The 26,056-nt window shown below is 47.8% G+C and overlaps 1 protein-coding gene across 2 annotated transcripts in view; it reads left to right on the forward strand.

The window, feature by feature from the left end:
- The window catches only part of Mapkbp1 (mitogen-activated protein kinase binding protein 1), a 52,861-nt gene that overhangs the window by 17,564 nt on the left and 9,241 nt on the right, over positions 1 to 26,056 (forward strand). The window contains exons 2-15 of one of the 2 annotated variants that reach the window (XM_075961853.1): positions 7,353 to 7,444; positions 19,377 to 19,439; positions 19,624 to 19,681; positions 20,391 to 20,561; positions 20,958 to 21,095; positions 21,290 to 21,472; positions 21,678 to 21,695; positions 22,007 to 22,167; positions 22,969 to 23,158; positions 23,663 to 23,809; positions 24,023 to 24,198; positions 24,893 to 24,984; positions 25,549 to 25,674; positions 25,974 to 26,044. In XM_075961853.1, coding sequence (XP_075817968.1) covers positions 7,353 to 7,444; positions 19,377 to 19,439; positions 19,624 to 19,681; positions 20,391 to 20,561; positions 20,958 to 21,095; positions 21,290 to 21,472; positions 21,678 to 21,695; positions 22,007 to 22,167; positions 22,969 to 23,158; positions 23,663 to 23,809; positions 24,023 to 24,198; positions 24,893 to 24,984; positions 25,549 to 25,674; positions 25,974 to 26,044 — 1,686 coding nt within the window. The remainder of the gene's footprint in view (positions 1 to 7,352; positions 7,445 to 19,376; positions 19,440 to 19,623; positions 19,682 to 20,390; positions 20,562 to 20,957; positions 21,096 to 21,289; positions 21,473 to 21,677; positions 21,696 to 22,006; positions 22,168 to 22,968; positions 23,159 to 23,662; positions 23,810 to 24,022; positions 24,199 to 24,892; positions 24,985 to 25,548; positions 25,675 to 25,973; positions 26,045 to 26,056) is intronic. The other variant, XM_075961855.1, reaches the window with a different exon arrangement.

The raw sequence follows: 26,056 nt of genomic DNA on the forward strand, positions 1-26,056 counted from the left end.
GGTATACAGTGGGTGCTCTTGTCCTTGAGTCTTTGCTTCTGTGGGAATGATGTTTCTAGAGCAGTGGGTTTATTTTGATGCAGTTGTACTCCAAGTCACTGGCTGTAAACAGTTGGCTTCCATATTTCTTGGCTATGTTTTGTTGGCATTTAGATCTTTCAGAACTCTGGAGCTGCACATGGTGATATATACCTGTAATCCTAGCACCCAGGAAGCTGAAGCAGGAGGATTGTCTCATGTTCAAGGCCAGTGTTGCCTTAACTTTTCCTGGGGAGACATAAACAAATGTCTGCTCATAGCAGGTAGAGCACCAACAAGCGGAATAAAAGAATGGTTCCACCAAGTGTAGCTTGGTGAGCAAGTGAGCTTACTGGATTTATTTCAGGGACATTTGTGCCCCCCCCCAATTCATCCATCCATCATCCTGCATGGGTGAAGATGTCCCCAAAGCTACATAGATGAAGTTCTTCAGTTCTATCCCCTATATACTCTTAAATCGTGTGTGTGTGTGTGTGTGTGTGTGTGTGTGTGTGTGTGTGTGTGTAGTCTGTATGGGCATTTTGCTTGCATGTATGCATCGCATACACACACACACACATGGAAACCAAAGAACAACTTGCTGAAGCATGTTCTCACCTTCAGCCATGCGGGTTTCAGAGATGACACTCAAGTTATTAGGCTTACCAGCACATTCTTTACCCACTCAGCCCTCTCACCAGCCTGGGTTGGGTTTGATTTTACTTTCAGTTGTAGTTCATCAATCACCTAGGGAAGTTAGGGCAAGAACCCAGAGGCAGGAACAGAAGCAGAGACCGTGGAAGAACTCCACTTACTGGGTTGCTCCACATGACTTGCTCAGTTTGCTTTCTATACCATGTAGGGATGGTACCACCCACAGTGTGCCAGGCCCTTCTACATCAATCATTGATCAAGAAAATGCCCAACAGACTGGCCTACAGACAATCTGATGGAGGCATTTCCTCAATTGAACTTCCTCTTCCCAGTGCTCCTAAGAACTGTCAGACAGCCACAGTTCAAATATATCAAGTGCCTTCCCCCCTAATTCACTCCCCTCCTGGTCCTCTTCCTAACTCCTCCTAGATATAATCCTTCATTTCTCCTTACCCCCCCCCTTTTTTCCCCCTGATAATCCACAGTCATTTTTGTGTTGCTCAGGTACTCACAGGTATGGGGCCATCCCCTGAAATGTGGTAACCTCCCTTAAAGAAAACTCTCAGCAGGCAGAGGCAGGCATCTCTAAGTGTGAGGCCAGGACAGCCAAGGCTCTGTAGAGAGACCCTATCTCAACAACAACAGCAGTCCCCACAACCCTGACATCCCTCCCACAGAAGCCATTAACTGTCATAGCTCCCTCCTCCCACATGCTAGAATGTGGACTGGCTTGATGTTTGCAGGGCTTGTACAGCAACCCCGCTGCTGTGAGTGCGTGCGCAGTAGTCCTATCGTGTTCAGAAAGCTTTGCTCTGCTCTGATCCTCCCCAGCCTTTGGCTCTTAAAATCTTTGCACCTCATTTCTGGATGGTCCCTCAGTCTCGGCCAGTGTGTATGGTATTGGGGATTTTTTTTAATGTCTGTACTTTGACTAGTTGTGACTTTCTTTCTTTCTTTCTTTCTTTCTTTCTTTCTTTCTTTCTTTCTTTTGTAGCACAAATTCTAATTGTTCTTTTTTTTTTTTTTTTTTTGGTTTTTCGAGACAGGTTTCTCTGTGGCTTTGGAGCCTGTCCTGGAACTAGCTCTGTAGACCAGGCTGGTCTCGAACCCACAGAGATCCGCCTGCCTCTGCCTCCCGAGTGCTGGGATTAAAGGCGTGCGCCACCATCACCCGGCCCTAATTGTTCTTAATAAAAACCTAGAGTCAGATATTAGGGGATGAAAGCTGAGAGAGGAGAGCAGCGGAGTGGCCAAGCACTAGAGACCTTTTTACCTCTACCAGTGCTAAGACTGAAGGGTGATCCTGTGCTCAGACTGCATCTCTAGACTCCACTGAGCTCCAGTCTCCCCCACCTTATATTCCTCTTTCTGCCCAGCCATTTCACTCCTGTCTCCACCTCACTAGTTCTGGGATTAAAGGCATGGGATCCCAAGTGCTGGGATCATCTTTGTGTGAACTGTTTCTCTTATAGACTGGATCAATTTCTCATAGCCTAGGGTGGCCTAGAACTAACAGAGATTTTCCACCTTTGTCTCCTGAGTCCTGGGATTAAAGGTGCGCCTACCACTGCCCAGCCTCTAGTGGCTCTGCACTCTAATCCTCAGGCAAGCTTTATTTGTTAAAACACAAACAAAATATCACTAGATTTTGTTGTGTTGTGTTGTTTTGTTTTGTTTTGTTTGAGACAGGATCTCTCTAAGTTGCCCTGGCTGTCCTAGAACTCTCTAGTAGAGCCTTGAACTCCCAGAAATTCACCTGTCTCTGCCTTCCACTGGGATTAAAGGTGTGCTCACTGCCTGGCTAGTTCTGAATTAATCACCATCTATTATAGAAAAAAAAATGTCTCTTCCGAGGTCTGAGGGTTACTCTTTACCGACCGGTAGAGAGATGAGTTTAGTAGGGCAGTGTGATGCTCTGCAGCCTGGCGGTACAATAGTATCAGGTTCACCATCAAGTGCTTCTTCTGTGAGATGTGTGGTTTAGTGCTGCAGGTGAGGATGGAGCAGTGGCTAAGTGCTTAAGAGTACTGGCTGGGGCTGGAGAGATAGCTCAGAGGTTAAGAGCATTGCCTGCTCTTCCAAAGGTCCTGAGTTCAATTCCCATGCAACCATATGGTGGCTCACAACCTTCTGTAATGAGGTCTGGTGCCCTCTTCTGGCCAGCAGGCATACACACAGACAGAATATTGTATACATAATAAATAAATATTTTTTTAAAAAAAGTACTGGCTGCTCTTGTAGAGGACCTGGGTCCAGTTCCTAGTACCCACATGGTGGCTCACAGTTGTCGGTAACTCTGGTTCCAGGGATCTGATGCCCTCTTCTGACCTCCTCAGGCACCAAGCATGCATGTTGTACACATACATACATGTAGGCAAACACTCATACACATAAAAATAAATTAGCTTTTTTTTAAGTGCTTAGGATATATGAATAAGTGATGGGAATCTAAACCCTGTCCTCGAGGGCTCCTGTGTGATGAGGAAGCCCTTAGGCAGAGATGAGGTGATCATCTTACCTGCCTATGTATACTACGAGGTAAAGTCAAGCTGAGGAAGGCTAGAAATGATGACAGCGAATTCTACAAAGCCCTTTCTGAGGAGAAAACCTTTGAACAAAGGCCTGAGTCACATCACTGTGAGAATAGCTAAGGGAAGAGCTGTTGAGTCCAAGGAATCTGTGGTGGTGCTTGTGGAGACTGAGGTGGCTGGAGTAGAGGGAACAAAGAGAGAGTATAGGAAATGATCTCGGAGAAATAGCCAGCGGCTGGGTGATTTAGGCCTCTTTAAGTTTAAACCAAGTGTTTGAATTTGAACTTTAAGGGAGATGGGAGCCATTGGAAGGATTTGAACAATGACATGGTCTCATCTATGTTTAAAAGAATCAGTGTGGCCAGCTGCCTTGAGAAAAGACTGTAGTAGGCAAGGCCCGAAGCTGGGAGAACATTTGGGAGGTACAGACACATTTCAACTGAAAGATGATAATCACTGGAACTCATTGGTGCACTAGTTTATATATTGCAGGATCCCCAAGAATGGGGGAGAATCCTAGACTGATTGCTGGTTGCCATGGTAAAGCACTCCCACCATTGAGAGGCTAAGACTCCCAATGCTGTTATGGGGAAAGCTGTGCCTGTCAGGGTTGATGCGCACCGCGGCACACAACTGGTGGCGTTCTGGTGCACGAGGCCTTGGTGTCCAGGCTTACCTCCTTTCCGAAGAGCCGGGGAAGCTCTACTACCTTTCTGAAGAGGAAAGGGGAAACACGTTATCAGTGGGGGAGGGTCATAGCAGAGTGAGCCTAGCTGTTTCAGGCTTCAAAAGAGCTTGGGGACTCCCAGATCCTTTAAGAGAGGAGTTTAGCCCTAAATCTCCCTGCAAACAGGAAGCTGGTTTGAGTTAAGAACATAAAATAAAAACCAGCTGATGCCCCGAATGTTTTCCTGTGCTCCTCCCTTCAGAGCGCCAAAGGAAACTGCTTCCCTCCCTTAGATGACTACTTCAGAGCGCCAGAAAAAAACCAATCCCGGAAACCTTTTGAAAATGAGCCAAGATTTTAACCCAGGCAAACTCCTGCTTGTGCGATTCCTAGCCAGGAAGTATGTCCCTGTGTGCGGAGCCCTGAGAGGAAAGTGACAAAATATAAAGACTCAGTGGTTAGCCTGTCCCTAGGCCTGGCAGGAACAAGTGTGGCAAGCTTCTCAACCTTAGTCTTCCAGCCCATTTGTAGGTCATGGAATTGATAAAATGGTCATGATCAGAATTAAAAGGAATATATTAGAGTATATTAAAGCATATACTGTAATTATTGTTTTATGATAATCGTACCTCAGTTTTGTTTACCTACACACATACATGCATGTGCACACTGGGTCACTATATAAAGCATGTTTCTTACTATGAATGAATCATAGTAAATACGTTTCTTTTTTTTACTATGAAAACTGGTCTTTAGGTTATGCATAAACTGAATCTTTCTGCTTTATCTTATTAAAAATTGCCAACCAGTTTCAAGATTCTCTATAGGACTGGGTTCTCTACCCACAGTCCTATGAGGGAAGGGCAGCTGAGATCCAGCACACTTAGTCTAATTCTTCGGGACCAACACTGAACCATAGGGGAGTAAGGGATTGTACACATTTGAATCTAAAGGATTGCTTCAGTTCATATGAATTGAAGAGAATTGGAGGTGTATAGCTGTACTTGTTCCGATACCCTCACCTTCCACATGAGACATGGTGGCTTTAGGCTCCTCCTCTCTTTCCCTTCTCAGGTAGAAAGGACAGTAGGGATGCTGCAGACCACTCCTTCCTCTCGGGGAATAAAGGCACAGTGCCGAGATCACGGTCTGGAATAACTAAATCAGAGTCTCCCCAGGGTGAATTTGTGCCTGCAGTCAGTACCTGGTGACTGGGAGAAATTCAGACTCGCTATCCAAAATGTCTAGCATAGGCAGACGAACATTAGCTTGTTAAGGTTAGTATCTCAGCTGGGCACAGGGATGAGTGAACAGTGGGGTGATTGGACTGATGGACTCTACTGAGTAAGCATGTTTGGAATTCTTTTTTTGAGGGGGATGGAGTTGGGGAGACAGGGTTTCTGTATAGTCTTGGCTGTTCTGAAACTCACAGAGATCCACCTGCCTCTCCTCGTGAGTGCTGGGATCAAAGGTGTGCATCACCATCACCTGGCTACATGTTGGAATTTTTGACCTATATTCCTAAGAAGCCTAAATGACTCTTAATGAACTCTGAGAAAAATTTTTTTTGTTTCTTTGTTTTGTTAGTTTGGTTTTTTTTTTTTTTGGTTGGGTTTTTTTTTTTTTTTGAGATAGCTCATTAGCCCAGACCAGCTTAGAACTCACTCTATAGTTTGGGTTGTCCCCAAACTCATAGTAATGCTCCTGTCTCAGCTTCCCATGTGTTGAGATTACAGATGTGTAATTAGACCTCTGCATTCTTTCAGTGTTTTTTTTTTCCTGTTTTGTTTTATTTTCAGTTGCTAGGGCTTGAATAGCCTTTTTGTACTGGACTGGACTGTAGGTTTTAACTGTACTACCTTGGGAGGTTTATTTTAGTTTTTATCAACCACAGGGCATTTCCTTTCTACCTAATGAAAAATAAAATGGCCACCGGGAGGTGGGAGGGAGGTGGGAGTGTATGCCTTTAATCCCAACACTGGGGAGGCAAAAACAGCTGGATCTCTGTGAGTTCAAGGCCAGCCTGAATGGACTACAAGAGCTAGTTCCAGGGCAGGCTCCAAATCTACAGAGAAACCCTGTCTTGAAAAACCAAAATAAATAGATAGGTAGGTAGGTAGGTAGGTAGGTAGATAGATAGATAGATAGATAGATAGATAGATAGATAGATAGATAGATAGATAGATGGATGAAATGGCCTTTGAGGTAAGAGTTTAGTTTGGTTGTTATGTTTATTGTGTGTATGATGTGCCCACGTGTGCCACAGTGAATGTGTGTGCTCAGAGAACCTCTGAGGTAAGAGTCTAAACGGGCCCTCTAAAATCACTTCCAGCAGTTCTTCTCTTTAGGCCAATGAAAGAATGTGTATCAAAGACTGTTTCAGTTGACTCTGGGCTTCCCCACCGTAGAAACTGGCCTGTCATAGTAGATTCTATCTTGCCCTATATTTCCGGCTTACTCTACTCTTGGCCCTCCAAGACTCCAGGGCAGAGTTTTCATAGGAGAGTACACTCTGTTCACGTGGCCACTTATACACTCTAACCAAGGAAGAACAAGGACATCCCTGAGGGAAGGCTCCTGCAGGAAGTACTGACAGCCCTGGAGGGGATTGGATCTGGAGAAACCAGAAAAACTGTCACAAAAAGCACCATGGAGTGACAATTCCGCGGTTATAGGCCAGTATGGCTCTCACATGACCTCATCCACAGAAAGACGAATGAATTAATTTGAGGTTAATCTTGTGGGGGTTCTGTGGCCTGCAGACAACGTGGACCAGCAGCACTGTTGATGAAGGTGGTGGATGTCTCGTGTGTCATGTCTTCTCAGACTCTCCAGCACTTTACACAGGCTTCCCTTTCATCTCTGTGGGAGTTGTGGCTTAATAACAATAATCAGAGTACCCTGAGCATCTGTGATTTGCAAAACACAGCATTCAGCCTGCTTTGGCCTCCTAAACTCCTAGACTGTAGAACTGTCAGACGTGGGGAGGTGGAGTCCTCTGATGGAGGGCTAGCCCACGATGGGATGCAGATCAGTGGTGTCCAAGTTACCCAGTGGATGCCTCACGTTCTTCTGGCTGTTGGTAGGTAGAACCCAATGGTCTGTAAATGCTTGAAGATCATTGACCTCATGTGAGTCCCACAGACAGCAGATCCCAGTCTCTAGCCAAAACTTAGTGTCTTCTTTCATTGAGAGTGCTTGTTTCTCTTTGGTCATGAAGGGGTATGTTAACCCTTTCATTTTCTCTCTTATGGCAACCGCAGGTGGAGCCTGTTAAATGCCGATGGTACTCACTACTGGACTTTTCTCATGTGATCAAGAGGCTTTTGGTCAGAACAAAGTCTGAAGAAGTCATAGGCTCGTTTTCCTGAAGATAAGGTTGTAGGGAAAATTGTGCTGAAGAGATGCTGTAGAAGCCCTTAGTGCCTCATCCCAGCCCTGCTGTGTCTACAATAAATCACTTCTCTGTTTTGCTCTAACAGGTGACCTTGGAGAAGGTGCTGGGAATCACTGTGTCGGGAGGCAGAGGACTTGCCTGTGATCCCCGGTCAGGTTTAGTTGCCTACCCCGCTGGGTAAGTGCTTTTCAAGAGGTCTTGTTGCATGAAAGCTTATTTTTTGTTTTTTAGTAACATTTTATTAATTCTCTGAGAATCTCATATCATTATTTGGATCAGATTCACTCCCTTCCCCCTGCTGCTCCAGGCCCACTCCACTTTTCTATCCATCCAACTTTGTGCCCCGCCTTCTCTCCATCTCCCACGCCTTTTCTGGCTCCTTCCTCTTTCCCTTTTTAAAGGCCCATGAAGTCAAATTTGTGTTGCCCAGCTACTCTTGGTTGTGGGGCCTGACCTTGGCTGTGGTCAGCCTACCAGGGAGTATACCATGAACTCTCCTCTTCCAGTAGCTGTCAAGCCTGTAGCTCCTCACTCAGGAGTGGGACTTTGGGCCCACCTCACCACTTCTGTCCCCTCCCCACCCCGTCCATGTCAGCACTTTGTCTGGCTTGAACTTACTCAGAGCGTGTGAATGCAGCCACAGCTGCAGTGAGTTCATACGTGCAATTGCCATGTTGTGTCAAGGAAAGAGTTTCCTTGACGTCATCCACTGCCTCTGGCTCTTACCATCTTTCCTGTGACATCCTTAGCCTTGGGGAGAAGAGTGTCAATTACAATTATGCTAAATTAGTTGAGGACAGTAGGTTTCTGGAATCTCTGAGAGATGCATCTAGATTAATGTTTTGATGCCATTTCTGTGAAGAAAATACATCTAAGTAAAAACTCGGGTGTTGTCCTTGCTATACTCTGTACTGTTGATATTTGGACATCATACCACTCCTATCTCCACACATGCATATCTGTACTTTTCTTATATAGGATTCCCAACGCCATCTTTAAAAAAAAAAAAGACACTAATTTTATTTTATGTGTATGACTGACCCGCCTACACTCTGTGAACCATGTGTGTGCCCTGTGCCCATGGAGGCCAGAAGAGGACATCCGGTGCCCTGGGACTGGAATTCACATAGTTATGAGTCACCATGTGGGTGCTAGGGATAAAATCCTGGTCCTCTGAAAGAGTGACCAGTGCTCCTAATTGCTGAGCCATCTCTCTAGCCCCAGCGCCCTCTTCTGATCCATAGACAGATCCATGCCCACTACACCACATCACTGGCCCACCCCACTCAAGCACCACCTTTAACACTACGTCTAGTGATTTTTGATGGCTTTTTTGTGATACCAAATGTTGAAAGTGTCTGACTCAGGTCTGGGATAGAGCTCACTGGCACAGTGCTTACCTATTTTCAAGACCTTAGTTTTGATTCCTAGCAAAATAAAGCTTCAACTCAATGAATTTTAGTAATTTTCTAGAGTTTTGTAGCCATCACTACATCAACTTTAGAAACTCTAAATACTAAGGTGCTTTGCTGTGTGATACCAAGTACTGGAGAGGCTGGGGCAGGGGCAGGAGGAGCACGTGAGCCTACGGGCTTGAGGTTGGTATGTTCTCAACTCCATAGATGAGGGGAGGAAACTGAGATTCAAGGTGAAGCAGTTTGTTCAGAATTACATTGCCAGTGTCTGTCCTGACCCTAGCGCAATGACTCTACAGTGGCATGGAGTGGGGAAAGGCCAGGCTTTCTGCTTTTTCTCTACCGCCTACCTGCCATTTGAGTTTATGTGCGGAGTAGTCTACCAGGGAGTCTTCTGCCTCTGGGTTCTGAGTTGGGTGTCTATCCTAAGGGTCCTATCGTGTTGAGTGTCCATAATTGGAGCCCTATGGTTGCTACAATGGCTTAGCCTGGCAAAAACTGGACAGCCCTCCCCCAAGTGACTTGATGAAAGGTCTGCCCTGCTAAATAACCTAGTACTGCCTGCCTCAGGGGAATTCCACTCATCCCCTGCCTGCCCCAGCCAGGGAAAACCAGGCCCCTTCTTGTTGAAGTGGGGCTGGGGTTAGATAGAGTCTATGCAGGAAAGCTTGGGGTACTGTCTCTGGTATGCTGAGCCCTGCGTCAAGGCCTTGGGAAGTGTGGAGCTCTGACCCCTTTCTCCTACCTTCTACCTCTGGATGCCAGGCCTGGAGCTGTGGAGTATGTGCTTATCTTTACAGACACTTGCAGCCCAGTGTGCTGCCTGGGAGTCCTCCTCCTGGGTTGGGCATGGTGTCTCTCAGGAGATTTCCTGAGTATGCTTGGCTTTGGCTAACCCTGGGCAACATTCCAAGGTTGGTCTCTGACCTGTGTGTTTCTTAGAATCTGAGTTTCTCTCTTTGCAAATGGCTGCTTCAGCTTTGGTTCCTGTCTGTGGTGGGGGGGGGGGGCTCACTGTTGTGCCCCTAGGCACATGGGAAGCACTCAGTCTGTGTGAGTGCAGGCTCTCCTACCTCCTTTGCCAAGCACCACCCTCAGCCCCCACACTGTTCCTGCTGCTCTTGCTGTAGGAGCCAGCTCAGGTATCCTAGAAACAAGAAGAGAAACAAAACTCAGAATCCTCCCAAAGGCCTAGCAGCAACTATCAAACCAAAACAAAATTTTCTGAGAGGAAATGAAACAGCACAGGGAAGGGGGTGGGCAGCATGTGTCAGGCAGAGGTGGGTGGGATTTGAGTGACTGGTGTCTCTGGGCCAAGACCCCTCAGCTTTAGTGCCTCCTGCTTCTCTTGTACAGAGCTTTCCTATTTTACTTTACCTGTTGTTCCACAGGAAGCCCACCCCTCACCTACCATACTTGAAGCGCCCTGTGTTAGTATCTTTCTCATTGCTGTGACAAAATTATGTCACAGAAACAGCTTAGGGGTACCCCCAAACTATGAACTAAAACAAACCTTCCCTTCCTTTTTAAAGCATGGCAGCAAGAGCATGTGGCCACCAGTCAGGGCATCCGTGGCCGGGAAGCAGAGAGAGAGCATGTGGCCACCAGTCAGGGCGCTTCTGTGGCCGGGAAGCAGAGAGAGAGAGAGAGAGCATGTGGCCACCAGTCAGGGCGCTTCTGTGGCCGGGAAGCAGAGAGAGAGAGAGAGAGAGAGCGCATGTGGCCACCAGTCAGGGCGCTTCCGTGGCCGGGAAGCAGAGAGAGAGAGGCTGGTGCTCAGCTTGACATCTCTTATTTATTTGGTCCCCAGCCCACAGAATGGCACTGCCCACAGTTAGGATGGGTCTTACAACATAAGCTAACCCAGTTTAGAAACTCCTGCAGACAGCCATAGAGTCTTGTCTCCTACATGATTGTAGATCTTGTTGCCTATAGATTATAGATCGTGTTTATATCCTGTCCGGCTGACAATATTAACTATCACATGCCCCTACTTTAGGATGCTAATGTAGTCCTCATGCAGTCTCTTTGAGGACCCTGGTTCAGCCAAACCCTCTTATTTGAGCTGGGCTTTTACCCCTAGCTGGCTTCATAGTTCTCTCTGACTGCTTGGCTGGTTGACCGTGGCCCCACTGCCAGCATAACCTGGTGAGCGTTCTGAGCAGAGCAGCTTTTTTACTCCTGGGGCAGGAACTGCAAAGAGATTAGACCTTTATACCAGTAAGAGGAGGCTTCTTGGAGAGTTTTTCAGTGGAGAGAAGAGGATAACTCCTTTCCTGAGTGCACCCATATTGGAGTTTATGCTGAGAGTCCAGCATTATAAAATGGACACAGAATCTCCTCCTAAACTGAGCTATAGAAGTTAGTGAGCAAGGGAGGATCAGAGAATGTTAAGGCCTCTGAATAGTCAGGGTGATGAAAGAGACAGCACATAAATAACTGGGAGCTAAAGAGGATGCTGGCGTTAGATTGGGTGGCTGAAGAGATGGCTCTGTGGTTAAGAGCACTTGCTGCTCTTGCAAAGGACTTGAGTTTTGTTCCTAACACCCACATAATGTCTTACAACTGTCTGTACTTCTAGTTCCATGTGATCCAGTGCCCTCTTCTGGCCCTGCAGGCAAATATTCACCCATGTAAAATACAAAAAAAAAAAAAGGAAAAAGAAAAAAAAATGTCGTTGAGTGGTCAGGGCTTGGTGGGGAGTACTTGAGCCAGCAGCAGCATGAGAAGAAAGCTGTGTGAGCTGTGGTGCTAACGTGTTGTCAGCTGCAAAGATCAAGTGAGGAACAACTATTTTGTTCTAGGAACCAATCAGCTAGTGGTTAATAGAGAGTGAGTGGGAAGCCAGGACCTTAGGAACCATTGTTATGTCCCGACTTTTAAATCTTGCTGCTCACAAGGATTGCCTCTTGTTGGGGAAAGAACTATCTTTGGAGTCCTCTGGGTAGAGAAAACTGTCCTGATGACCCGCATCACTAACCATGTAGTCATGGAGTTAACACTAGTCTTTTATGTTTTTCTCATCTGTGCAGACACAGCAGCCACTTCATAACTAGGTTTTCATCTTTTTTGAGGAGGGGTGTGTAAAGTGTCCCATAAACAGGCATTAATGGGTCGCATGGCCTGACCCAAGAGGGTTATTTGGAAGGCATTGAATTCTAGGTATCTCAAGAGGACAGCAGCCAGCAGTGTTCCATGTCACACTGGCCACTTTATCTCTTGGGATAATTAAAGCAAATATGGGGGAATTATCTATAATTCAGCTTCTGGATGACACTAGCTCACTATGTATGGAATGCTATAGCATATGTTTGTATACATGTGAGCTTCCTGTTACAAAAGGTAACCTTGGATAGACTTTTCCTAGTTAGTCTCAAGAAGATTGCCAAGAGCACTCTTAGTTACTTTTGTTATTGCTAAAATAAAAAACCTGACAAAACAACTTCAGGATTTGTTTGGCTTCATATTTGAGGGTACAGTCCAAGATGGAGGGGATGTCATGGTGACAGGGGCATGAGGTGGCAGGACTCACGCGTCTGCAGTCAGATACAGAGACATGAGTTCCGGCAGTGGCTTGTTTTCTCCCTTTAGTCCAAGGCCCCAGCCCATGGGATGGTGCCATTTACATTCAGAGTAGGCTTCCTTCCCTTAATTAAACCTTTCTGGAAACACCCCATAGACATACTAAGAAGCATTCATTACCTGTTACCATAGTGATTCATGGTGTCAAGTTTACAAGATAAAGCATCACAGCTCCACCTCTGATCATCTTATCACTTAAACACATCAGTTTGAATAATAGCATTTCACCAGGACACCTCAAATCTCGTTTTAATCTCATACTCCAAAAATACATTCAGTTAGTCTATCTTCAAACACTCCATAGTCTTTAACAGTCTTAATATCCTTTAAAAGTCCAAAGTCCCTTATTAGACTCAAGGCAATCTCTTAGCTATGAGCCCCTTTAAAATAAAAGCAATTTTCTTTCTTTCTTTTTTCTTTTTCTTTTGGATTTTCAAGACAGGGTTTCTCTGTGTAAGCCTTGGCTGTCCTGAACTCACTCTGTAGACCAGGCTGGCCTCAGACTCACAGAGATCCACCTGCTTCTGCCTTCCAAGTGCCAGGATTAAAGGTGTGTACCACCACTGCCCAGCAGTTTTTATACTCCAATATAAATGGCACAGAAGAAATATTCCTATTACAGACGGGAACACTGGGAGCAGAGAAAGGATAGACGCTCACACAAGACCAAAGCCCAGGATGGCAAACACCAAAAGCTGTAGTTACACATGGAGTCCTTTGAGTCCCAACAGCTGGACAGCTTCTCTCCAGCTCTGCTGCCTTCCTGCCTGCAGTGTGCAGAGACTCTTGGGCCAACTTCACGCCATGTCTGCTATTTTTCTAGGTAGACATCATTTAGCCTTGGTATCCCCAATATGCTAGGGTCTTCGTTGGAATTTAGGATTCATTTTCCCAGCTTCATACAATGGCCTCTAGGGGCCTCTGCAGGAACTGTAGCCCTGCCACACATTGCTTGCCTTTAGCTTGCTGGAGCCTTGGTGAAAGCCTGCACAACCCACTCACCTTTGCATCTTTTTTTCCACACCTGCAAAACCAGCACCACAGGAAGCATGCTGCCAGGTTCTGCTGCTTGTGTGAGATGCAGCTTGACAGGCTTCCCACCGCAGCTGCAGTATCTTCCGTGTGCGTTGGAAGCTTATCTTGGGGAAACAGTCTCCAGGTGGCCATTACTTGCACTGTTGAATGCTGGCCCTTCAGTGGGTGAGGTCTTGCCCTCGGGGTCCCTTTGCTAGTGTTCCAAATACAGCAGGATGTTCTGTAACCATTTCAGCTGCTTTCTCTGCATCCTTTGTATCCACTACTTTAAATCCTCTCTAGTTCCTTTCTTTGCCAAACCACACATTTTCCTTTCTGGCACTTTTCTCTCTCCCAGCAGATCCAGATCCGAGCAGTGAGCAGTAAACCTAACTCATCTTGAATACTATCCTGTCTTGAAATTCCTCTGCAAGGCAAATTAATCCGCTGCTTTTGAAGTCAGCTGCACTCAAGTTCTCAGGGTTCGGGCAAAATGAAGCTAGATTCTTTGCCTGATTGTGACGCCAATAGCCTCTAGCCCAGTTCTTGAGACAGTTCTCATGGCCGCAGCTGCCATGTTCTCTCAGCAGTCTGATATTCCAGACTCCCCAGACTAGTCCAGTAAGCTCTGCTCCCAGCGTCTCAGGGCTTCTCCAGCCTGCAGCTCATACACTTACACATTCCTTAGGCAGAAGAACCACTTCAGTTTCTTCATAGCCACCCCTCATCCCAGTTTGACTTATTAGCTACTGTGGTGGCTTGAATAAGCTCCCATAGCCATATTTGAATGCTGAGGCCAGGGACTGAAACTGTTTGAAAGAATTAGGAGGTGTGTCATCAAGGGTGGGCTTTGAGGCCCAGTCTCTCTCTGCTATGGATCTGGCTGTAGCTCTCAACTACTTCTCCCAGGGCCATGCTCCTTTTCATGCTCTCTGCAGTGATGATGATGGACTAAGCGTCTGAAACTGTAAGCAAGCCCCCAGTCAAATGCTTTCTTTGTAAGAGTTGCCATGGTCATGGTGTCTCTTCACAGTAACAGAACAGTGACTAAGACAGAGACTCTTGTTGCTGTAATAGAGTACATGACAAAGCAGCTTGAGGAGAAAAAAGCTTACTTTGGGACACAGTTTGAAGCTACAGCCCATCCTGGCAGGAAAGCCACGGCAGCAGGTGTGAGGAGGCAGGGAAGCCACGGCAGCAGGTGTGAGGAGGCAGGGAAGCCACGGCAGCAGGTGTGAGGAGGCAGGGAAGCCACGGCAGCAGGTGTGAGGAGGCAGGGAAGCCACGGCAGCAGGTGTGAGGAGGCAGGGAAGCCACGGCAGCAGGTGTGAGGAGGCAGGGAAGCCACGGCAGCAGGTGTGAGGAGGCAGGGAAGCCACGGCAGCAGGTGTGAGGAGGCAGGGAAGCCACGGCAGCAGGTGTGAGGAGGCAGGGAAGCCACGGCAGCAGGTGTGAGGAGGCAGGGAAGCCACGGCAGCAGGTGTGAGGAGGCAGGGAAGCCACGGCAGCAGGTGTGAGGAGGCAGGGAAGCCACGGCAGCAGGTGTGAGGAGGCAGGGAAGCCACGGCAGCAGGTGTGAGGAGGCAGGGAAGCCACGGCAGCAGGTGTGAGGAGGCAGGGAAGCCACGGCAGCAGGTGTGAGGAGGCAGGGAAGCCACGGCAGCAGGTGTGAGGAGGCAGGGAAGCCACGGCAGCAGGTGTGAGGAGGCAGGGAAGCCATGGCAGCAGGTGTGAGGAGGGAAGCCACGGCAGCAGGTGTGAGGAGCAGGGAAGCCATGGCAGCAGGTGTGAGGCAGCTGAGCACATTGCAGAGAGATGAAATCCATGCTCAGCTTCCTTCCTCCTTTTTATTCAATTCTAGACCTCAGCCCATGGTTTCATGTTCCCTACATTCAGGGTGAGTCTGCCCTCCTCAGTTAAACCATTTTGGAAATTCATAAACGTGCCAAGAAACATGTCACTGTGGTGAAGGTGACAGTAGAGACTAGTGAACACCATGCTGGCTGGGGTGTCCACCACAGTTCTGAGAGGAACGTCTGCTTCACAAATGAGGAGACTGAGGGTTTTGAAAGTAAAGAAACATGTTTCAGGCCACACCGTATATTAGCAGATGAGTCTGTCTGACCACAGTGATCTTCATCTCTATCACTATACTACCCTTGGGCACCAGGGAGCTATGACTGTAATGTGGAGAAGCATGGACCTGCCTCTGCAGCTTGAGGTCAGAGTTCTGCCCGGCTTTTCAACAGAGTTTGGAGATTTAAGGCGTGTTTTCTCTTTCTTCCTTCTTTCTTTCCTAATTTTCTTCTCCCTCTCTTTCTTCTTTTATTTCTTTCTCTTTGCCTCTATTTTCCTCTCCCTCCCATCTTCCCTCTTTCCCTCCCTCCCTCCCACATCCCCTCCCTTCCTCCTCCCTTCTTCAGGCTCTCATGGATTCCATACTGACCTCAGAGTCATTATGGAACCCTTGAATTTGTGATCCCCCTGCCTCCACCTCCTGAATGCTGGGGTTATAGGCATGTATCATCACACCTGGTTTAAAGCTCTATTTCCACCTTCCACTAATACTGAGTGCCTGTCTTCCTGGGACTGGGGACTTAACACAACACAAAACACAAAAATCACCTCTTGGCCGAGTTGAAAATGCAGCGATAGGCACCCCTCACAAAGTAAGTTAGGTAGAAAATTATAAGTTGCTGCATGTGTTGGAGAAAGAATAAGTGATGGTGGTAAAGTGCAATAAAGAACACGGGGAATGAGGTTTAATAATAGGATCAGAGGGTAGCATTTTAGGCGTGCATGAAGGGACCTCCAGTATGCCTCTGTGAGGCCCTTCTGATTTTACTTAGCCTGAAAGAAATTTGAATACACTTTGTTTTTTGTTGAACAGCCTGGGCCTGCTGGTGTGTGTGCTGCTCCACTCATGGCTCATGTGGTGTTCCTTTGGCTTTGCCTCTGAGAGAGGGAGAAAACAGGTCCTGTGAGAATGAAGCAAGCCTGGGCTTGTGCAGGATTGGGTGCCAAGGGCTCCACCCTTCCTAGCACTAATGTCCTGAACTGAGGCCCTAAGGGATGTACCCTCCCTCCATGAGGATGAGCCACCTCTCTGTGCCCTCAAGTTCTAAGTTACAGGAGTCAGCCTGTTGGGCCAGCCCAATCCTGTAGTCCTTATGTTAGTGATTTCAGTGAGCATTGCTGCAAGGGCTTACCCTGCCTGGCAAGGACTGATGCCAGCTGTGCCCCACCCTTCTCTCCCTGGCTGACTGAGTCGTTTGCTAAAAGTCCACTAAGAAGACCAAAGAGGGTTCTCAGGTATTTGAAGAATAGGCCTTCCTATGTACTTGGAAGGACGTAAGTGAGTTGGGCACGTCTCTTCCATAGAGAAATACATGTGTGCTCACTGTGTCTCTCTTTCTGAGGGGTTAGTTTCCAGTCTGAATAAATAGGAGTAAAGGCTGCACCTTGTCTGTTTCCTTCCCTGCCATGCCTGAAGATTTCCTAGTGAATGAGGCTCATCTGCCTGTAGCCAGTCATCACTCTGCCTACATTGCCAGGCACGCATGCAGAAGCACATGTACACACACACACGCATATGCATGCACACACACACACACACACACACACACACACACACACACACACAGTGTTGCTTGCCTTCCTATTTCCTCTGTGAGCTTGAACTTAGGAGATGGAGGAAACAGAAGAAATTGTTTCCCATAAAGACTCGAATTTGTACATAATAACTAGAAAGGTTTTGGTGTTTTGCTTTGTTATGTTTAAACAGGATCTTGTACAGCCAAGGCTGATCTCATACCTAATGTATAGTTGAGGATGACTGAACTTCTGATCCTCCTGCCTCCACCTGCTAAGGGCTAGGATTCTAAGTGTGTGCCACCACACCAGGTTGGAGTGTTTGAAACAGTCTGATACACTGCCCTGTAAAGGCTGCCCTGCTGGTAGCTACCCCACCTCTAGGGTGATAGGCGTAAGGGAACACTCACAGGCAGAGCCCCCAGCACCCACTTGTTCTGCATGTGGAGTGTGATTGGCTGCATTGTGTCATCATTGCAGTCACAGGAGTTCTGTAACAGGGGGCCTTTGTTCATCTGTTACTGGTCAGAAAGCTAGTGGCCCATAGCCTGTCAGACTAGACACCTTTGCTAGAGCTGAGCCTATAGGGGGCTCTTCAGCGGCGCAGGGCAAACTATAAGGAAGGGCTCAGAACACAGCAGCCACAGAAAACTCTGTGGGTCAGCCTAGAGGGTATTATTTTGCACACACCGAATAGTCTTGAATTGTAACTAACGTGTATTTTCATACATATTTTCATACACCTGTTCAGAAGTGATAGAGTACAGAATTTCCAGAGCCATCTTGGGTTATGTCATGTTTTATGTTTTTAAGGAAACATAAAAGTAGTCCAGTCTAGCTTTGAACTCTGTCTTAGTTATGGTTTCTATCGCTGTGAAGAGACACCATGACCATAGCCAACTCTTATAAAGGAAAACATTTAACTGGGGCTAGCTTACAGTTCATAGGTTCAGTCTGTTATTGTCATGGTGGAGAGCATGGCAGCACTTTGACAGACGTGGTGGTGGAGAGGTAGCGGAGAGTTCTACATCCGGATTGGTAGGCAGCAGGAAGAGAGAGTAACACTGAGCCTGGCTTGAGCATTTGAAACCTCAAAGTCCACCCCCAATGACACACTTCCTCCAACAAGACCACGCCTACTCCAACAAGGCCACACCTCTTAACAGTGCCACTCTCTGTGAGCCTAGGGGAGGGGGCATTTTCAGTCAAAGCACCACAGACTTGGTATATTGCACACTGAACATTTGAAGAGTCAAAGCTTGATTTGGTTGGATGTTGGACGACAGGTGTGCCCCTGAACATGGCTTTTGTCATACTTAAAACCCTTCTGGACCATAGTACTTTAGAAGGAGACTTGGGCTGGGCGGTGGTGGCGCACGCCTTTAATCCCAACACTCAGGAGGCAGAGGCAGGCAGATCTCTGTGAGTTTGAGGTCAGTCTGGTCTACAAGAGCTAGTTCTTGGGTGAAATTCAAGACTTCAGATTTGCTGATCAGTAGAAGTTCTGGTTCTGGACATGTTTGGTTCCACCAAAGGTCCAGCATCTCCAGAGAACATGTGTGTTCTGTATATTGGATTAGTATATTGAGCCCGAGACACTAAGTACTTGTTATCAGTGTGCACCTCTATGTAGTTTCCCACTGCAGTCTCTGTCTGCTCTTCCCTCCTCCCCTCTATGGTGTGCAGCCTCCAGCCTTGCCCCTGTCAGCTACTCCAGTGCCAAGAGGTTAGGCAGCTGGAAAACAGGCTAGGGCCTGCTTACCACCAAGGGGCCTGCTGAGAACACTGTCTGACTCTTGGCCTCTGGCATATTGTTGGAGCTCCCCTCCCCAGATCTGCCTCTGGGCAGTCAGTCTGGATCTGGTCCCATCTGGAAGCCCTGTCCCCTGGGTGGAAAGGTAGTCACAACCCTTTTTTTTTGCTTCCTGAAATGGGTGTAGAATCTCCACTTGCCTTGGTCTGGTGGTCAGAAAGCCCTGCTGAGGCCCTGAAACCCAGGCGTCCTTTGGCTCAGCCAGAAGCTCTGTAGCATTCTCAAGTCATTCCCAGGTCCTCTCAGGCTATCTCTGCTCCCTCCAGTTTATTAGGCCTCCCTCCAGTTCTGGTGCCTTGCCTAGCCCCACGGTCTTTCTTATTCAATAGGTGGAGACACACCATCTATAACAATGATTAAGACATGGCTCTAAGCCTGAGAACTGGTTGCAAGCTGAGGCCTGAGCTGATCAAATCACACTTATTCTTCCATCTTGTGTTCTTTCTTTGGGGGGGGGGGTGAAGGTTGTGGGAAGTATCCCTGCTGTCCTTTGTGGGTGTGATCAGAGATGGGGCTGGTACTTAGGGTCCTGGTGAATGGGCTTCCACCTGAAGCTGCTGAGATAGACCCTTTGGATGAAGAATCTCAGAGTTTGATTGATCTGTTCCCTCTGCTGGGTGACCAGCAGTCCCAGGTGGGCTCTTGGAGGAGCTGTGGTCCAGAGCTAAGCCTAACATCTCACTCATTTTCTCAGGTGCGTGGTTGTGCTGTTCAATCCGCGGAAACACAAACAACAGCACATCCTCAATAGTTCCAGGTATGTGGGCGTGGCCTCCAGGGGCTTGGGACAAGGTTTGGCCTTGAGGCCAGATAGGAAGTGCCCTGTAGACCCCGCAGCCTTTTGGCCTTGCCTTTGGAAACTACACAGGAAGGAGGGAGGGAGTGTGGGAGTGGGGGGCTTAGTTTCCTAGGTCCAACCAAGCTTGCCCTATTTCTTGTAGGAAAACCATTACTGCCCTCGCCTTCTCCCCTGATGGCAAGTACTTGGTCACTGGAGAGGTGAGTGAGGAACAGGCAACAATCCTATGTCCACTTAGGGTGCCGTCCCCCTGGCTTCTGTCGTGTCTTCAGGAGTTGTTCTTAAGCTTAGTGTGATCAGAGTCACTGCAAGGGCTTTCTAAAGTGCTCACAGCTGGGCCCCTGCTCCAAAGTTGTATGATTCTGTAACCCAGGATTCCCCAGGTAGCTTTTCTTTTAAAAGCAAAAAAACAAACAAAAAAAAAACCGTACTCATTTTTTTGTGTGGGGAAGGGAGCATGGAAATCTCACTCAGGTCATCAGACTTGGTGTCCAATGCCTTTCCATGCTGAAGCCATCTCTCTCGCTGTAGCTTCTAACAGGGTGGGATGGCTAAAGTCACATTTTGAAAACCACCACCCTGAACTATTTCTTATCTCCAGGTGCCCCCTGCCGGACACACCAGGAACACAGCCCTTGGTCTTACAAGGAGACAGAGTAGTAGACAGAGCTCCTTCGTAGGCCTGGCTGCTTACCAGAGTCATTCAGACACAGAGGCCTGAGCTAGTCTTGTCCTCATAAATGTCCCCATATGTTTATTGTGTGTCTTTTGTGCCTTTGTCTTGATCTTTGCTGTTGTGCAGAGACCCACTGCAGAAGCAATATTTAGAAGCCGAGGAGGCGAAAGCCCAAGGAGGCTACACAGCACCTTCCCATAGCTCTTACTCAAGCACATTCTTGCTTTCTACAGAGTGGGCACATGCCTGCCGTGCGGGTTTGGGATGTGGCTGAACGTAGCCAGGTAGCAGAGCTACAGGAGCATAAGTATGGCGTGGCTTGTGTGGCCTTCTCCCCTAGTGCCAAGTACATCGTGTCTGTGGGTTACCAACATGATATGATTGTCAACGTGTGGGCCTGGAAGGTGAGTGGGCTGGGTGGGGTGGCCTTGACATCCTCCTGGGGTTCTGGTGTGTGTGGGTAGTCAGGGAACTGCTGACTTGAGCAACTTCATTTGTTTCACTGATTCCATCTCATTCCTGAACAGAATTTGAAGTAGAAACTAGTACCAACTGGGTAGAAACTGGGTACCAAGGGGCTAAAGGGGCTGGCTTTGTGTTTTCCCATACTCCTGAGGAGTTAAACCTTTGAATTCATTTAGAAAAGGATTTGCTTGTCTTTTTTTTTCTGACCAGTAAATACTAGAAAGTTGTTTTGTTTTGTTTCCAAAGTAGAAATTCTTGCTAGCTCTTCTCCATTCTCCAACCCATCTTGGTCCCCAGGGTCAGAGCTTTGATTCTTCTTTTAACTTTTCCTCCAGAAAAACATAGTTGTGGCCTCCAACAAAGTATCTAGTCGGGTGACAGCAGTGTCCTTTTCTGAAGACTGCAGCTACTTTGTCACTGCAGGCAACAGGCACATCAAATTCTGGTACCTTGACGACAGTAAGACCTCAAAGGTGAGGACAGACTCTGCCCCCTGGATACTGCTCCAGCTAGCTGCCCGTGGCTGCTTACCAGTCACGAGTTCTGGACGGGCCTGCTCTGCCTGGGCTGAGGAGTAGTCTTAGAGAGTAGGGGAGCTTGTGCTTGCCCTCTCCTCCTGAGCACCTCATTTCCAGGGGTAGATGGATGTAATGGCATATCTCCCCAGGTGAATGCCACTGTGCCCCTGCTGGGCCGCTCGGGGCTGCTGGGGGAACTGCGGAACAACCTGTTCACGGATGTGGCCTGTGGCCGCGGGAAGAAGGCCGATAGCACTTTCTGTATCACGTCGTCTGGGCTGCTGTGCGAGTTCAGCGACCGCAGGCTTCTGGACAAATGGGTGGAGCTAAGGGTAAGTAACTCTGGCTCCAGGACAGGGTTCAGTTATATCTCAAATTAGGGGAGAACTGGCCTTGGGGCTCTAGACCTGGGGCTGGGCCTCCGTGCATGCCAGAGGGGCTGGATTTCCAGGAGACCCAGGGCTGGTCCCATGACCTGTATGACTGCCTCCTCTTGTTCTTTCTCATCTCTCTCCCCTGCTTTCCTCTTGTGCTCAGAACACTGACAGCATCACAGTAAGTGCTCCTAGGTCTTCCTCTCTTCCTCAGCTGTTTTTTCTCCTTTCTGGGATTTTCCTACCTTAGCATCTTGGCCCCTATGATGCCTAGACGAGTCCCCGATTTTTACCCCACTTCCCAACTGTACAGGGCTATCAGCCTTACGAGCACATGCTGCTGGAGGGAGGGCATCCTGGATAATAACTGAGGGGCTGCCCCTGCCTTGGCCTGTCTCTCCTTTACAAGAAACTGCTGCAGAGGGCGTGGCAATGATCAAACAAGGCTAAATAGGAAGGTGATGTTACTGACTTGTGCTACTCTGCCCACAGACCACTGTGGCCCACTGCATCTCTGTGAGCCAAGAATACATCTTCTGTGGCTGTGCTGATGGCACAGTGCGCCTTTTCAACCCCTCCAACCTGCACTTCCTCAGTACCCTACCCAGACCCCATGCCCTGGGAACAGACATTGCCAGCATCACTGAGGCCAGGTGAGCTAAGTGGGGCCCACAGTTCCATTCAGAATTTTAGTCAGTACTTCAGGGAACAGAATGAAAAATGTATTGATGTTTAACGATCACTTTTGTAGACAAAGAAATCTGGGTTTCTTGGTCTTTGTCAGGACCAAGGAGACTGCATACTGTGAAGGACGACAGAGTGGCTCAGTTAGTGAGTGAGGGAAGAGCTGTTATCAATCTGGTTCCTCGAGGGTGGTCTTAGGAATGACTGAAGGGATTGAAGCCGCTAGTTGGATGATACAAGGAAATGGGGTCAATTTTACAATTGGTCACCTTGATTATCTTTAAGCACTGGGATAAAGACACAGCCACCAATCATGCTGAAAGGGAAAGAGTGATGTTTGGTGACTTTATGGTTAGGCATGTGCTCTCAGTAGATGACGATGGTGATGATGACGATGATTTTGAGGTGCTGGAGGGAGTAGCCAGGGCCTTGCTTGTTAGACAAGTGCTCTGCCACCAGGCTATATCCCCAGCCTCATTTTTGTGATTTGTATGATGATGTTGTTTTGATCTGTGCAGAGATGTTTATAGAACCATCTAAATTTGTGCCCATTGTTACCACAGAATTGCCTCATCTGATATTCATGGCCTATGAACTCATTAATGTTCTTCTAGAAAACTCAATGCTCAGCAGCTGGTGTTGGGTCAGCTCGTGGGTGCTATCTCTAGGACTGCTTTTGTCTTCTCAAATCTACTTCCAGATCTGTAGGTTTGGAGACACTGTCCTGTGTTCCATCCCTTTCTTGTAACTCTCTGTTCTCTCTCCTACAGTCGCCTTTTCTCTGGAGGGGCCAATGCTAAGTACCCAGACACCATTGCCTTGACTTTTGATCCAACTAATCAGTGGCTATCGTGTGTGTACAACGACCACAGCATCTATGTTTGGGACGTGAGAGACCCCAAGAAAGTGGGCAAGGTGTACTCAGCTCTGTATCATTCCTCCTGTGTCTGGAGTGTGGAGGTATGTGGGATAGGTCTGCTGGAGTAGCATTGTGAGAATAGAGGACCGAGAGCACCAAGAACAGCTTTCGGATTCAGTAGCTTCCCTGTCATGGATCCTGGGGTCTAGAGTTTGAATGTCAGTGCCTGTGCATATCAGCTTCTTCATGTGTGCCTCTGCCTAGCCTGAGGTTTGCCTCACCCTGGGCTCAGGGATCTTGGATGAGTTACTGAACTTAACCAAGCCCCAGATTTCTTAACTGTAAAATGATGTACCCAATCCATGCAATTGTTGTAACAATGAAATGAAACAATGTAATGTAACTGAGATACTATGGCACATAGAGGGCGCTAGGTTCCTGGGCTTTTTCTCACTGTGTATGTTGTATACCTGGTCTCCTTATACACGTCAGGTGTCTGGAGAAGTCTTAGTGCTCTGTCTTGGATTTCATTCCCATTTCCATCTCCTTGAATAGGCAAAACTGTCCCCCAAATGGAGCCTAACTCTTCCCCTCTGTCCCTTCAGGTCTACCCCGAGGTAAAGGACAGCAATCAGGCCTGTCTGCCCCCCAGTTCCTTTATTACCTGCTCCTCAGACAACACCATCCGCCTGTGGAACACAGAGAGCTCTGGGGTACATGGCTCTACCCTGCACCGAAACATCCTCAGCAATGTGAGCCAGAGGCTTGGGCCCCCGTTTCATATTCAGCGCCCCCCATGCCTACAGATTTTGACCTTGTTTTCAGGAACCAGCTTCCCCAATCTTGATCATTCAGCGTTTGTTTGGCTGGGCCCTGTGAGCCAAGGGCTGATCTTTACCCAGCAGTCCTCGGTATTGCAGCTGTCCTGCTGGGATTGCCTCACCCATGTCTTCCTCCCTCCCTAGGATCTCATTAAGATTATCTATGTGGACGGGAACACTCAGCCTCTGCTGGACACTGAGCTGCCTGGAGGAGACAAAGCTGATGGGTCCCTGATGGACCCCCGAGTAGGCATCCGTTCTGTGTGTATCAGCCCCAACGGACAACACCTGGCTTCAGGAGACCGCATGGGGACGCTTAGGTAATGTCAGTTCTGGGCTTGGTACTGGTTGTCTCCCATTGTGGCTGGGATAGTTGGGTCCTCAAAGACAGTGCTTTAGGAGGGGTGTTTCCCCCAAAACACTCAGGAACAAAATATTTATTCCCTAAAAGGGAAAGAATGAGCTTACGGTGGGAAGCTCAGGAAAAGAAGTCTCAGCAAGTGGGCATGGTTAACAGCCATGTGCAGCATGAGGAAACCCGTGGCACAGTGTTCTAAGAAGGACATGATTTTTTTTTTATGTTTCTGTGGTGTTCTTCAAAAAAAATGTATATAACTCAGTTCACTCATGAGTTAAATGAGGTACATACAACAGAGTAACTGTCAGTGTTCCTCAAAAATGTCAAGGTCATGAAGGTAAGGAAAGATGGAGAAACTATCACAGACTATAGGAAACTAAAGAGGAGTGATAATTAAATGCCATTTGGATTCTTGTAAGGACCATGGGAAAAATGGTGACACAGGAATGATATTTAATTAATCACAAATGCCCTGGCTCTTATAATGTGCTGCTGTTATACATATTAATTAAGAAAACTGGAGAAGAGAAATATAGAACATTTGTACTATCTAAAATTTTCTTTAAGCTTTAAGGTATTTTTTTAAAGGTGGGGAAGGATATAACAGAAGGAGGTCCCTCCCTTTGCAGCCTGACAGTGACTTCTCATCCTTGCAGGGTACATGAACTGCAGTCCCTGAGTGAGATGCTCAAGGTGGAAGCCCATGATTCTGAGATCCTGTGCCTGGAGTACTCTAAGCCAGACACAGGTAAGGTCTAGCTCTGGCACAGGGCACCTCCTGCCCTGCCAATGCCATTTAGAACTGTCTTGGCTCCTGATTATCTTGAGTCCTGTAATCTTTTGGATCATTCTGTGTTTGTGGGACTTTAAGAAAAGAGTATGTCTTAGTCAGGGTTTCTGTTGCTGTGAAGAGACACCATGATCATGGCAACTCTTACAGTTCGGAGGTTCAGTCCATTATCATGGTGGGACATGGGGGCATGCAGGCAGACATGGTGCTGGAGAGGTAGCTGCGAGTTCTACATCTTGGCAGTAATAGGAAGTGGTCTGAGTGTCACACTAAGTGAAGCTTGAGCAAAAGCAACCTTACGGCCCAACCCCACAGAGACACACTTCCTCCAAGAAGGCCACACGTACTCCAACAAAGCCACACCTCCTAATTGGAGCCATTTTCTTTCAAACTAACTACCACAGGGTAGCCCTGTCCCTGTTCCATGGTTATACAGCTATGAGACGCCATCTCCTTGGGACTCTTTACTGGGCATCATTAAGAGTCTGCTCTTGTGAGCTGATGGGGTTCTTCCAACTCCAGGTTTGAAGCTGCTGGCGTCAGCAAGCCGGGACCGTCTGATCCATGTGCTGGATGCTGGGCGGGAGTACAGCCTACAGCAGACTCTGGACGAGCATTCATCCTCCATTACTGCCGTCAAGTTTGCAGGTGGGGCCTGGGAAACGGAGGCTGTACATCCCTCCACCTACCACCTTGTCTGCTGGTGGGGGGCGGGGGAAGGTATTGGAAAGTACCTGGGAGTCGTGAGGCTAGGTGGGAAGACAGGTGGAATACAGAGTCTGAGTCAGACAGGCTGGGCTGAGGGTGAGGACGTAGGGTTAGTGGAATACATTCTGTTTTAATTGGTTGGCCCACCACGTAGAGTAGCTAGATGGGGGGAAGTAAGGGAAGGCAGAAGAAAGGCTGCCTTCATATGGTGGAAGCATCCACGTCTCTGTCCCCCATAGCCAGTGATGGGCAAGTGCGCATGATCAGCTGTGGCGCAGACAAGAGCATTTACTTCCGAACTGCACAGAAGGTAAGGCCACTG

The sequence above is a fragment of the Microtus pennsylvanicus genome, chromosome 2 (assembly GCF_037038515.1).
Source record: "Microtus pennsylvanicus isolate mMicPen1 chromosome 2, mMicPen1.hap1, whole genome shotgun sequence".
Lineage (NCBI taxonomy): Eukaryota > Metazoa > Chordata > Mammalia > Rodentia > Cricetidae > Microtus > Microtus pennsylvanicus.